Consider the following 14,431-nt stretch of genomic DNA (forward strand, 5'->3'; position numbering starts at 1 on the left):
CAAAGTCACCCAGCTGGTAATGAGAAGCAGCGTGGCTCAGTGGAAAGAGGAAGGGCTTTGGAGGCAGAGGTCGTGGGTTCAAATCCCGGCTCCACCACTTGTCAGCTGTGTGACTTTGGGCAAGTCACTTCACTTCTCTGGGCCTTAGTGACCTCATCTGTAAAATGGGGATGAAGACTGTGAGCCCCCGGTGGGACAACCTGATCACCTTGTAACCTCCTCCCCACAGCACATGTATATATGTTTGTACATATTTATTACTCTATTTATTTATTTGTACATATTTATTCTATTTATTTTATTTTGTTAATATGTTTTGTTTTGTTCTCTGTCTCCCCCTTCTAGACTGTGAGCCCGCTGTCGGGTAGGGACTGTCTCTAGATCTTGCCAACTTGGACTTCCCAAGCGCTTAGTACAGTGCTCTGCACACAGTAAGCGCTCAATAAAAAGGATTGAATGAATGAATGAATGAGGGAGTTTCGGGTGATAACTGGAAAAAGCCGTGGGGTCCAGGGAGAGTTTTTGTACGACAGGGGAGACACGGGCACAGCGCTTAGAACAGTGTTGGCACATAGTAAGCGCTTAAACAATCTTCTAGACTGTGAGCCCACTGTTGGGTAGGGACCGTCTCTACATGTTGCCAACTTGGACTTCCCAAGCGCTTAGTCCAGTGCTCTGCACGCAGCAAGCGCTCAATAAATACGATTGAATGGATGAATGAATGAACAGTGCTATGCACATAGTAAGCGTTTAATAAATGCCATTATTATTATTGTTATTATTAATTGGAGGAACCGGTATTTGAATCCATGACCTGAGCCCGGGCTTTGGAGTCAAGAGGTTGTGGGTTCAAATCCCGGCTCCGCCACTTGTCAGCTGGGTGACTTTGGGCGAGTCACTTGACGTCTCTGGGCCTCAGTTCCCTCATCTGGAAAATGGGGATGAAGACTGTGAGCCCTACGTGGGACAACCTGATTATCTTGTATCTACCCCAGCGCTTAGAACAGTGCTTTGCACATAGTAAGCACTTAACAAATACCAACATTATTATTATTATTATTATTATTATTATTATTATTATTCAAATCCCGGCTCCACCACTTGTCAGCTAGGTGACTTTGGGCGAGTCACTTAACTTCTCTGGGCCTCAGTTCCCTCATCTGGAAAATGGGGATGAGGACTGTGAGCCCCACGTGGGACAACCTGATTACCTTGTATCTACCCCAGCGCTTAGAACAGTGCTTTGCACATAGTAAGCGCTTAACAAATACCAACATTATTATTATTATTATTATTATTATGACCTCTGACTCCAAAGCCCGGGCTCTTTCCACTGAGCCACACTGCTGCAGCAGGATGGTGGGAGAACCCAAGTCCCCTGGCTCCCAGGTGGGGGGTAGTGGGGTGAGTGCTCTGCACACAGTAAGCGCTCAATAAATACGATTGATTGATTGATCGATTGATTGATTGCTCACCTGGATTCCACTGATGCCAGCTCTCATCCTCTGGAGCTCCACACTGATCTCGCAATCCCCGATGTAACTGTAAGGGTGGGGGGTGGTTACCAAATAAATGCCCCCCAGACCACCCTCTCATCCCCTGCTCGCCGCCCCCTGAAACCTGGGGGCCTCAGCCTCCTCCAGGAAGTGCTCTGCACCCAGGAAGCGCTCAATAAATAGGATTGAATGAATGAAAACTGCTGGATTCTCTCCATCCATTCTCATTCCCAGACTGAGCCCCCTTTTTCCTCTCCTCCTCCCCATCCCCCTCACCCCACCTCCTTCCCCTCCCCACAGCTCCTGTGCATATATTTGTACAGATTTATTACTCTATTTATTTTACTTCTATATATTTACTGTTCCATTTATTTTGAGTAAGCGCTCAATAAATATGATTGAATGAATGAATGAAGTCTGTTCGATTCTCTCCATCCACTCTCATTCCCAGACTGAGCCCCCTTTTTCCTCTCCTCCTCCCCATCCCCCTCACCCCACCTCCTTCCCCTCCCCACAGCACCTGCATATATGTTTGGACAGGTTTATTACTCTATTTAGTTTACTTCTACATATTTACTGTTCTATTTATTTTGAGTAAGCGCTCAATAAATACGATTGAATGAATGAATGAATGAAGTCTGCTGGATTCTCTCCATCCATTCTCATTCCCAGACTGAGCCCCCTTTTTCCTCTCCTCTCCCCATCCCCCTCACCCCATCTCCTTCCCCTCCCCACAGCACCTGCGTATATGTTTGGACAGGTTTATTACTCTATTTATTTTACTTCTACATATTTACTGTTCTATTTATTTTGAGTAAGCGCTCAATAAATACGATTGAATGAATGAATGAATGAAGTCTGCTGGATTCTCTCCATAAATTCTCATTCCGAGACTGAGCCCCCTTTTTCCTCTCCTCCTCCCCATCCCCCTCACCCCACCTCCTTCCCCTCCCCACAGCACCTGCATATATGTTTGGACAGGTTTATTACTCTATTTAGTTTACTTCTACATATTTACTGTTCTATTTATTTTGAGTAAGCGCTCAATAAATACGATTGAATGAATGAATGAATGAAGTCTGCTGGATTCTCTCCATCCATTCTCATTCCCAGACTGAGCCCCCTTTTTCCTCTCCTCTCCCCATCCCCCTCACCCCATCTCCTTCCCCTCCCCACAGCACCTGCGTATATGTTTGGACAGGTTTATTACTCTATTTATTTTACTTCTACATATTTACTGTTCTATTTATTTTGAGTAAGCGCTCAATAAATACGATTGAATGAATGAATGAATGAATGAAGTCTGCTGGATTCTCTCCATAAATTCTCATTCCGAGACTGAGCCTCCTTTTTCCTCTCCTCCTCCCCATCCCCCTCACCCCATCTCCTTCCCCTCCCCACAGCACCTGCGTATATGTTTGGACAGGTTTATTACTCTATTTATTTTACTTCTACATATTTACTGTTCTATTTATTTTGAGTAAGCGCTCAATAAATACGATTGAATGAATGAATGAATGAATGAAGTCTGCTGGATTCTCTCCATCCATTCTCATTCCCAGAATGAGCCCCCTTTTCCCTCCCCATCCCCACCATCCTACCTCCTTCCCCTCCCCACAGCATCTGTATATATGTTTGTACAGATTGATTACTCTATTTTACTTCTACATATTTACTGTTCTATTTATTTTGAGTAAGCGCTCAATAAATACGATTGAATGAATGAATGAATGAAGTCTGCTGGATTCTTTCCATCCATTCTCATTCCCAGACTGAGCCCCCCTTTTTCCTCTACTCTTCCCCATCCCCCTCACCCCACATCCTTCCCCTCCCCACAGCACCTGTATATATGTTTGGACAGATTTATTACTCTATTTATTTTACTTTTACATATTTACTGTTCTATTTATTTTGAGTAAGCGCTCAATAAATACGATTGAATGAATGAATGAATGAAGTCTGCTGGATTCTTTCCATCCATTCTCATTCCCAGACTGAGCCCCCTTTTTCCTCTACTCTTCCCCATCCCCCTCACCCCACATCCTTCCCCTCCCCACAGCACCTGTATATATGTTTGGACAGATTTATTACTCTATTTATTTTACTTTTACATATTTACTGTTCTATTTATTTTGAGTAAGCGCTCCATAAATACGATTGAATGAATGAATGAAGGAAGTCTGTTGGATTCTGTCCATCCATTCTCATTCCCAGACTGAGCCCCCTTTTTCCTCTCCTCCTCCCCATCCCCACCACCCCACCTCCTTCCCCTCCCCACAGCACCTGTATATATGTTTGGACAGATTTATTACTCTATTTATTTTACTCATACATATTTACTGTTCTATTTATTTTGCTAATGCTGTGCATCTAGCTTGATTTCTATTTATTCTGACGACTTGACACCCGTCTTCATGTTCTGTTTTGTTGTCTGTCTTCCCCTTCTAGACTGTGAGCCCGTTGTTGGGTAGGGACCATCTCTAGATGTTGCCAACTTGGACTTCCCAAGCGCCTAGTACAATGCTCTGCGCACAGTAAGCGCTCAATAAATAACGATTGAATGAATGATGAATGAAGTCTGCTGGATTCTGTCCATCCGTTCTCATTCCCAGACTGAGCCCCCTTTTTTTTCCTCTCCTCCTCCCCATCCCCACCACCCCCCCTTCCCCTCCCCACAGCACCTGTATATATGTTTGTACAGATTTATTACTCTATTTATTTTACTTCTACATATTTACTGTTCTATTTATTTTGTTAATGATGTGCATTTAGCTTTAATTCTATTTATTCTGATGACTTGACACCTGTCCATATGTTTTGTTTTGTTGTCTGTCTCCCCCTTCTAGACTGTGAGCCCGTTGTTGGGTAGGGACCGTCTCTAGATGTTGCCAACTTGGGCTTCCCAATCGCCTAGTACAGTGCTCTGTGCACAGTAAGCCCTCAATAAATACGATTGAATGAATGAATGAATGAAGTCTGCTGGATTCTTCTATCCATTCTCATTCCCAGACTGAGCCCCCTTTTTCTTCTCCTCCTCCTCCTCCTCCTTATACGATTGAATGAATAAATGAATGAATTCAAATGTATTTATTGAGTGCTTACTGTGCGCAGAGCACTGTACAAAGCACTTGGGCGAGGACAATAGAACAATAATAATAATAATAAAGTTTGTTAAGCGCTTACTAGGTGCAAAGCACTGTTCTAAGAACTGGGGAGGTTACAAGGTGATCAGGTTGTCCCATGGGGGGCTCCCAGTCTTAAGAAGCAGCGTGGCTCAGTGGAAAGAGCTCGGGCTTGGGAGTCAGAGGTCATGGGTTCAAATCCCGCTCCGCCACTTGTCAGCTGTGTGACTTTGGACAAGTCACTTCACTTCTCTGGGCCTCAGTTACCTCATCTGGAAAATGGGGATTAAAATTGTGAGCCCCCCGTGGGACAACCTGATCACCTTGTAACCTCTCCAGCTCTTAGAACAGTGCTTTGCACATAGTAAGCGCTTAATACCAACAACAACAACAAAAAAAGAGAAGCAGCGTGGCTCAGTGGAAAGAGCCTGGGCTTTGGAGTCAGAGGTCATGGGTTCAAATCCCAAATCCCCCACTTGTCATCTGGGTGACTTTGGGCAAGTCACTTCACTTCTCTGCGCCTCAGTTACCTCATCTGTAAAATGGGGATTAAGACTGTGGGCCCCCTGTGGGACAATGTGATCACCTTGTAACCTCTCCAGTGCTTAGAACAGTGCTTTGTACATAGTAAGCACTTAACAAATACCAACAACAACAAAAAAAAGAGAAGCAGCGTGGCTCAGTGGAAAGAGCCCGGGCTTTGGAGTCAGAGGTCATGGGTTCAAATCCCGGCTCCCCCACTTGTCAGCTGGATGACTTTGGGCAAGTCACTTCACTTCTCTGGGCCTCAGTTACCTCATCTGTAAAATGGGGATTAAGACTGTGAGCCCCCCGTGGGACAACCTGATCACCTTGTAACTTCACCAGCGCTTAGAACAGTGCTTTGCACATAGTAAGCGCTTAATAAAGGCTATCATTACTACTATTCCATTTATTTTGTCGATGATGCGCCTTTAGCTTTAATTCTCATCGTTCTGATGACTTGACACCTGTCTACATGTCTTGTTTTGTTGTCCGTCTCCCCCTTCTAGACTGGGAGCCCGTTGTTGGGTAGGGATTGATTGATTGATTGATTGATACATATATACAGGTGCTGTGGGGAAGGGAAGGAGGTAAGGCAGGGGGGATGGAGAGGGGGAGGAAGGGGAGAAGGGGGAGACAGAGAACAAAACAAAACAAATTAACAAAATAAAATAAATAGAATAAATATGTACAAATAAAATAAAAAGAGTAATAAATACATACAAACATATGTACATATATACAGGCAATGTACATATATCCCTCCCATCCCACACCCTCCGCTTCTCTGCGGCCGCTAACCTTCTCCCTGGGCCTCCAGCTCGCCCGTCCTGCCACCGACCCCGGCCCACATCCTGCCTCTGGTCTGGACCACCCTCTCTCCTCATATTCATTCATTCATTCATTCATTCAATCGTATTTATTGAGCGCTTACTGTGTGCAGAGCACTGGACTAAGCGCTTGGGAAGTCCAAGCTGGCAACATCTAGAGACGGTCCCTACCCAACAGCAGGCTCACAGTCTAGAGTCATGCTCTCCTTCGCTGACCACTTATTCATTCATTCAATCGTATTTATTGAGCGCTTACTGTGTGCAGAGCACTGTACTAAGCGCTTGGGAAGTATAAGTTGGCAACATATAGAGATGGTCCCTACCCAACAGCGGGCTCACAGTCTAGAAGAACCCACTTATGACAATCCATAATAATAATAATAATAATAATAAAGTAAACAATAATTGGGAAGCAGCGTGGCTCAGTGGAAAGAGCCCGGGCTTTGGAGTCAGAGGTAAGGGGTTCAAATCCCGGCTCCGCCAATTATCAGCTGTGTGACTTTGGGCAAGTCACTTGACTTCTTTGTGCCTCAGTTACCTCATCTGTTGGGTAGGGACTGTCTCTATATGTTGCCAATTTGTACTTCCCAAGCGCTTAGTACAGTGCTCTGCACATGGTAAGCGCTCAATAAATACGATTGATGATGATCTGTAAAACGGGGATTAAGACTGTGACCCCCTGTGGGACAACCTGATTACCTTGTATCCCCCCAGCGCTTAGAACAGTGCTTTGCACATAGTAAGCGCTTAATAAATACCATTATTATTATATTATTATTATTAATAATAATAATAATAACGTTCCCACAGACAATCACTCTTCCCTCCTTCGAAGCCTCACTGAAGGCCCATCTCCTCCAAGAGGCCTTCCCTGACTGCGCCCTCCTTTCCTCTTTTCCCAATCCCTTCTGCGTCACCCTGACTCGCTCTCTTTCTTCATCCCCCCTCCCAGCCCCACACCACTTAAGTCCATCTCCCTCATGGCGTGACTCAGTGGAAAGATCCCAAGCTTGGGAGTCAGAGGTCATGGGTTCTGATCCCGGCTCCGCCACTCATCGGCTGTGTGACTTTGGGCAAGTCGCTTCACTTCTCTGGGCCTCCGTGACCTCATCTGAGAAGCAGCATGGCTCAGTGGAAAAAGCCCGGGCTTTGGAGTCAGAGGTCAAGGGTTCAAATCCCGGCTCCACCAACTGTCAGCTGGGTGACTTTGGGCAAGTCACTTCACTTCTCTGGGCCTCAGTTCCCTCATCTGTAAAATGGGGGCGAGGACTGTGAGCCCCACGTGGGACAACCTAATCACCTTGTAACCTCCCCAGCGTTTAGAACAGTGCTTTGCACATAGTAAGCGCTTAATAAATGTCATCATCATCTGGAAAATGGGGATGAAGACTCTGTGTCTTCACTGGACTCTGTGGGCTCTAGACTGTGAGCCCACTGTTGGGTAGGGACCGTCTCTATATGTTGCCAACTTGGACTTCCCAAGCGCTTAATACAGTGCTCTGTACACAGTAAGCGCTCAATAAATACGACTGAATGAATGAAAGACCATGAGCCCCACGTGGGACAATCTGATCACCTTGTATCCCCCCAGTGCTTAGAACAGTGCTTTGCACATAGTAAGCCCTTAATAAATGCCATCATTATTATTATTATTATCACCTTGTATCTCCCCAGCGCTTAGAACAGTGCTTTGCACATAGTAAGCGCTTAACAAATGTTATTATTATTATTCTTCCATTGTCCTCTCCCAAGTGCTTTGTCCAGTGCTCTGCACACAGTCAGCACTCAATAAATACAATTGAATTCATTCATTTATTCCTTCAATCATTTGCACATTATTATTTACTCATTTCTATTCAGAGAAGCAGCGTGGCTCAGTGGAAAAGAGCCCGGGCTTTGGAGTCAGAGGTCATGGGTTCAAACCCCGGCTCCGCCAATTGTCAGCTGTGTGACTTTGGGCCAGTCACTTCACTTCTCTGGGCCTCAGTTACCTCATCTGGCCCACTGTTGGGTAGGGACTGTCTCTATATGTTGCCAACTTGGACTTCCCAAGCGCTTAGTACAGTGCTCTGCATACAGTAAGCGCTCAATAAATACGATTGATTGTACATATTTATTACTCTAGTTATTTATTTATTTATTTTACTTGTACATATCTATTCTATTTATTTTATTTTGTTAGTATGTTTGGTTTTGTTCTCTGTCTCCCCCTTTTAGACTGTGAGCCCACTGTTGGGTAGGGACTGTCTCTATGTGTTGCCAACTTGTACTTCCCAAGCGCTTAGTCCAGTGCTCTGCACACAATAAGCGCTCAATAAATACGATTGATTGATTGATTGGTTTTGTTCTCTGTCTCCCCCTTTTAGACCGTGAGCCCACTGTTGGGTAGGGACTGTCTCTATATGTTACCAACTTGGACTTCCCAAGAGCTTAGTCCAGTGCTCTGCACACAGTAAGCGCTCAATAAATATGATTGATTGATTGATTGTACAGTGCTCTGCACACAGTCAGCACTCAATAAATACAATTGAATTCATTCATTCATTCCTTCAATCATTTGCACATTATTATTTACCCATTTCTATTCATATCTGTTTTGTCCTCTGTCTCCCCCTTCTAGACTGTGAGCCCACTGTTGGGTAGGGACCGTCCCTAGATGTTGCCAACTTGGATTTCCCAAGCGCTTACTACAGTGCTCTGCACACAGTAAGCGCTCAATAAATACGATTGATTGATTGATTGTACAGTGCTCCGCACACAGTCAGCACTCAATAAATACAATTGAATTCATTCATTCATTCCTTCAATCATTTGCACATTATTATTTACCCATTTCTATTCATATCTGTTTTGTTCTCTGTCTCCCCCTTCTAGACTGTGAGGCCCCTGTTGGGTAGGGACCGTCTCTAGATGTTGCCAACTTGGGTTTCCCAAGCGCTTACTACAGTGCTCTGCACACAGTAAGTGCTCAATAAATACGATTGATTGATTGATTGATTGGTTTTGTTCTCTGTCTCCCCCTTTTAGACTGTGAGCCCACTGTTGGGTAGGGACTGTCTCTATATGTTACCAACTTGGACTTCCCAAGAGCTTAGTCCAGTGCTCTGCACACAGTAAGCGCTCAATAAATATGATTGATTGATTGATTGTACAGTGCTCTGCACACAGTCAGCACTCAATAAATACAATTGAATTCATTCATTCATTCCTTCAATCATTTGCACATTATTATTTACCCATTTCTATTCATATCTGTTTTGTTCTCTGTCTCCCCCTTCTAGACTGTGAGGCCCCTGTTGGGTAGGGACCGTCTCTAGATGTTGCCAACTTGGGTTTCCCAAGCGCTTACTACAGTGCTCTGCACACAGTAAGTGCTCAATAAATACGATTGATTGATTGATTGATTGGTTTTGTTCTCTGTCTCCCCCTTTTAGACTGTGAGCCCACGGTTGGGTAGGGACCGTCTCTAGATGTTGCCAACTTGGATTTCCCAAGCGCTTACTACAGTGCTCTGCACACAGTAAGCACTCAATAAATACGATTGATTGATGGATTGATTGTCCAGTGCTCTGCACACAGTCAGCACTCAATGAATACAATTGAATTCATTCATTCATTCCTTCAATCATTTGCACATTAGTATTTACTCATTTCTATTCATATCTGTTTTGTTCTCTGTCTCCCCCTTCTAGACTGTGAGGCCCCTGTTGGGTAGGGACCGTCTCTAGATGTTGCCAACTTGGGTTTCCCAAGCGCTTACTACAGTGCTCTGCACACAGTAAGAGCTCAATAAATACGATTGATTGATTGATTGGTTTTGTTCTCTGTCTCCCCCTTTTAGACTGTGAGCCCACTGTTGGGTAGGGACTGTCTCTATATGTTACCAACTTGGACTTCCCAAGAGCTTAGTCCAGTGCTCTGTACACAGTAAGCGCTCAATAAATATGATTGATTGATTTATTGTACAGTGCTCTGCACACAGTCAGCACTCAATAAATACAATTGAATTCATTCATTCATTCCTTCAATCATTTGCACATTATTATTTACTCATTTCTATTCATATCTGTTTTGTTCTCTGTCTCCCCCTTCTAGACTGTGAGCCCACTGTTGGGTAGGGACCGTCTCTATATGTTGCTAACTTGGACTTCCCAAGCGCTTAGTACAGTGCTGCGCACACAGTAAGTGCTCAATAAATACGATTGATTGATTGATTGTCCAGTGCTCTGCACACAGTCAGCACTCAATGAATACAATTGAATTCATTCATTCATTCATTCCTTCAATCATTTGCACATTATTATTTACTCATTTCTATTCATATCTGTTTTGTTCTCTGTCTCCCCCTTCTAGACTGTGAGCCCACTGTTGGGTAGGGACTGTCTCTAGATGTTGCTAACTTGGACTTCCCAAGCGCTCAGTACAGTGCTCTGCACACAGTAAGAGCTCAATAAATACGATTGATTGATTGATTGGTTTTGTTCTCTGTCTCCCCCTTTTAGACTGTGAGCCCACTGTTGGGCAGGGACCGTCTCTATATGTTACCAACTTGGACTTCCCAAGAGCTTAGTCCAGTGCTCTGCACACAGTAAGCGCTCAATAAATATGATTGATTGATTTATTGTACAGTGCTCTGCACACAGTCAGCACTCAATAAATACAATTGAATTCATTCATTCATTCCTTCAATCATTTGCACATTATTATTTACCCATTTCTATTCATATCTGTTTTGTTCTCTGTCTCCCCCTTCTAGACTGTGAGCCCACTGTTGGGTAGGGACCGTCCCTAGATGTTGCTAACTTGGACTTCCCAAGCGCTTAGTACAGTGCTGCGCACACAGTAAGCGCTCAATAAATACGATTGATTGATTGATTGTCCAGTGCTCTGCACACAGTCAGCACTCAATGAATACAATTGAATTCATTCATTCATTCATTCCTTCAATCATTTGCACATTATTATTTACTCATTTCTATTCATATCTGTTTTGTTCTCTGTCTCCCCCTTCTAGACTGTGAGCCCACTGTTGGGTAGGGACCGTCTCTAGATGTTGCCAACTTGGATTTCCCAAGCGCTTACTACAGTGCTCTGCACACACTAAGCACTCATTAAATACCATTGATTGATTGATTGATTGATTGATTGATTGATTGATATCTACCCCCCTGCCCCAGACTGTCAGCTCCCTGTGGGCAGGGAACGTGGCTGTTTTATCGTTCTACTGTCCTTTCCCAAGTGCTCCGCACGCGGGAAGTGCTCAATAAATACAACTTTCTGACCAACCCCCGGCCCCCGGACCCCCGGCCCCGGCTGACTGACCAGATCTGGAGATCCAGGGTGATCCGTCTCCGGTTGCCGTGGTTGGCGTGGGCCTTGACTCCGTTGATCTTGGGACACTGGAAGACCACCAAGGGCCACACCGTCACCCCCCGCCCGGCCCCCCACCCAACCCTGGCCCCCCTACCCACCTTCCCCCCGAAGCAGAGCTTGGTGAAGGTGAACGTCCTCAGCTGGCTGCTCTTCTCCCGGATCTTGGGTTCCAGGTTCTCCCGGAATTTCTTCTCCATCATCATGCCCAGGTAGGGCCAGATCTGAGCCACAATCTGATGCGATAATAATAATATAATATAATATAATATAATATAATATAATATAATATAATATAATATAATATAATATAATATAATATAATACAATGTATAATACAACATATAATACAATATATAATATAATATAATATAATATAATATAATATAATATGATATAATATAATCATATAATATACATGATTAATGTAATATAATATAATATAATATAATATAATATGATATAATATAATCATATAATATACATGATATAATGTAATATAATATAATACATCTTATATATAATAATATTATAATATAATATATAACATAATATAATATGATGCAATGTGATGTGATATGATTTGATATGATGTAATATAATACAATATAATATAATATATTATATAATATAATAATATAATATAATATAATATAATATAATTAACATAATATGATACATCTCATATATAATAATATTATAATATAAAAGATGATATAATATAATATAATGCAATGCAATGTAATGTGATATGATATGATATGATATGATATGATGTAATGTAATATAATATCATGTAATAAATATAATACAATATAATATGATATAATATAATATAGCATAATATGATATAGTATAATATAATATAATATGATATAATAAAACAATATAATAATACGACACAATATAATACAATGTAACATAATATAATATAATATAAAATATAATATAATATAATATAATATAATATAATATAATGTAATATAATAATATAATATAATATGATATGATATAACATAAAATAATATGATATAACATAAAATAATATAATATAAAATATAATATATTGTATATAGTGATATAATATGATATAATATAATATATAATAATAATAATGATAATAATAATGGGGATGAATGGGGATAATAATAATAATTTTGGTATTGGTTAAGCACTTACTATGTGCAAAGCACTGTTCTAAGCGCTGGGGAGGATACCAGGTGATCAGGTTGTCCAATGGGGGGCTCACCATTCATAATCCCCATTTCACAGCTGAGGGAACTGAGGTGCAGAGAAGTGAAGTGACTTGCCCAAAGTCACACAGCTGACAAGTGGCGGAGCCGGGATTTGAACCCATGACCTCTGACTCCAAAGCCCGGGCTCTTTCCACTGATCCACGCTGCTTTCCCAAAATATAAGCACTTACTATGTGCAAAGCACTGCTCTAAGCGCTGGGGGGGATACAAGGTGATGAGGTTGTCCCACGTGGGGCTCACCGTTTTAATCCCCATCTTCCAGATGAGGTAACTGAGGCTCAGAGAAGTGAAGTGACTTGCCTAAGGTCACACAGCAGACATGTGGCAGAGCCAGGATTCGAACCCATGACCTCTGACTCCAAAGCCCGGGCTCTTTCCACTGAGCCACGCTGCTTCTGCTTCAAATCCCGGCTCTGCCACTCTTCAGCTGGGTGATGTTGGGCAAGTTACTTTACTTCTCTGGGCCTCAGTTCCCTTGTCTGGAAAATGGGGACTAAAACTGTGAGCCCCCCGTGGGGCAACCTGATCACCTTGTGAACTCCCCAGCGCTTAGAACAGTGCTTTGCACATAGTATTCATTCAATTGTATTTATTGAGCGCTTACTGTGTGCAGAGCATTGTACTAACTGCTTAAGCACTTAATAAATGCCATTATTATTATTATTATTAGAGCAGTGCTTTGCACATTAGTAAGCGCTTAACAAATATCAAAATTATCATTATTATTATTTTCTGGGACAAGTCCCAAAGCCCCCTCAGCCCCCTCGCATACTTCAAGAAGCCCCCCACAACTGCCCCATCCCTCCATCCTTCTCCCCCCAATCAATCAATCAATCAATCGTATTTATTGAGTGCTTACTGTGTGCAGAGCACTGTACTAAGCGCTTGGGAAGTACAAGTTGGCAACATGTAGAGACAGCCCCCACCCCACAGTGCTCCGGGCCCTCATTCATTCAATTGTATTTATTGAGCACTTACTGTGTGCAGAGCACTGTACTAACTACATATTTATTCTATTTATTTTATTTTGTTAATATGTTTTGTTTTGTTGTCTGTCTCCCCCTGCTAGACTGTGAGCCCACTACTGGGTAGGGACCGTCTCTATATGTTGCCAACTTGTACTTCCCAAGCACTTAGTACAGTGCTCTGCACACTGTAAGTGCTCAATAAATACGATTGAATGAATGAATGAATGAATGAATGAAAGGACAATACTACAATAAACACACACAATCCCGGCCCACAATGAGCTTACAATTTAGAGAGAATTCATTCATTCATTCATTCATTCAATCATATTTATTGAGCGCTTACTGTGTGCAGAGCACTGTACTAAGCGCTTGGGAGAGGACAATACAACAATAAACACACACATTCCCTGGCCACAATGAGCTGACAGTTTAGAGAGAATGCATTCATTCATTCATTCATTCAATCATATTTATTGAGCGCTTACTGTGTGCAGAGCACTGTACTAAGCGCTTGGGAGAGGACAATACAACAATCAACAGACACATTCCCTGCCCACAATGAGCTTACAGTTTAGAGAGAATTCATTCACTCATTCAATTATATTTATTGAGCGCTTACTGTGTACAGAGCACTGTACTAAGCGCTTGGGAGAGGACAATACAACAATAAACAGACACATTCCCTGCCCATAAGGAGCTGACAGTTTAGAGAGAATGCATTCATTCATTCATTCAATCATATTTATTGAGCGCTTACTGTGTGCAGAGCACTGTACTAAGCGCTTGGGAGAGGACAATACCACAATAAACACACACATTCCCTGCCCACAATGAGCTTACAATTTAGAGAGAATTCATTCATTC

General features: G+C 42.5%; 1 protein-coding gene across 1 annotated transcript in view; it reads right to left on the bottom strand.

Moving 5' to 3' along the window:
* Positions 1-14,431, bottom strand: part of ESYT3 (extended synaptotagmin 3) — a 149,119-nt gene that overhangs the window by 94,915 nt on the left and 39,773 nt on the right. Inside the window, exons 3-5 of the mRNA XM_038752330.1 lie at positions 11,442-11,576; positions 11,293-11,369; positions 1,476-1,542 (exon numbers count right to left, since the gene is read on the bottom strand). Coding sequence (XP_038608258.1) covers positions 1,476-1,542; positions 11,293-11,369; positions 11,442-11,576 — 279 coding nt within the window. The remainder of the gene's footprint in view (positions 1-1,475; positions 1,543-11,292; positions 11,370-11,441; positions 11,577-14,431) is intronic.

This window comes from Tachyglossus aculeatus, chromosome 1, assembly GCF_015852505.1.
Source record: "Tachyglossus aculeatus isolate mTacAcu1 chromosome 1, mTacAcu1.pri, whole genome shotgun sequence".
Taxonomy (NCBI): domain Eukaryota; kingdom Metazoa; phylum Chordata; class Mammalia; order Monotremata; family Tachyglossidae; genus Tachyglossus; species Tachyglossus aculeatus.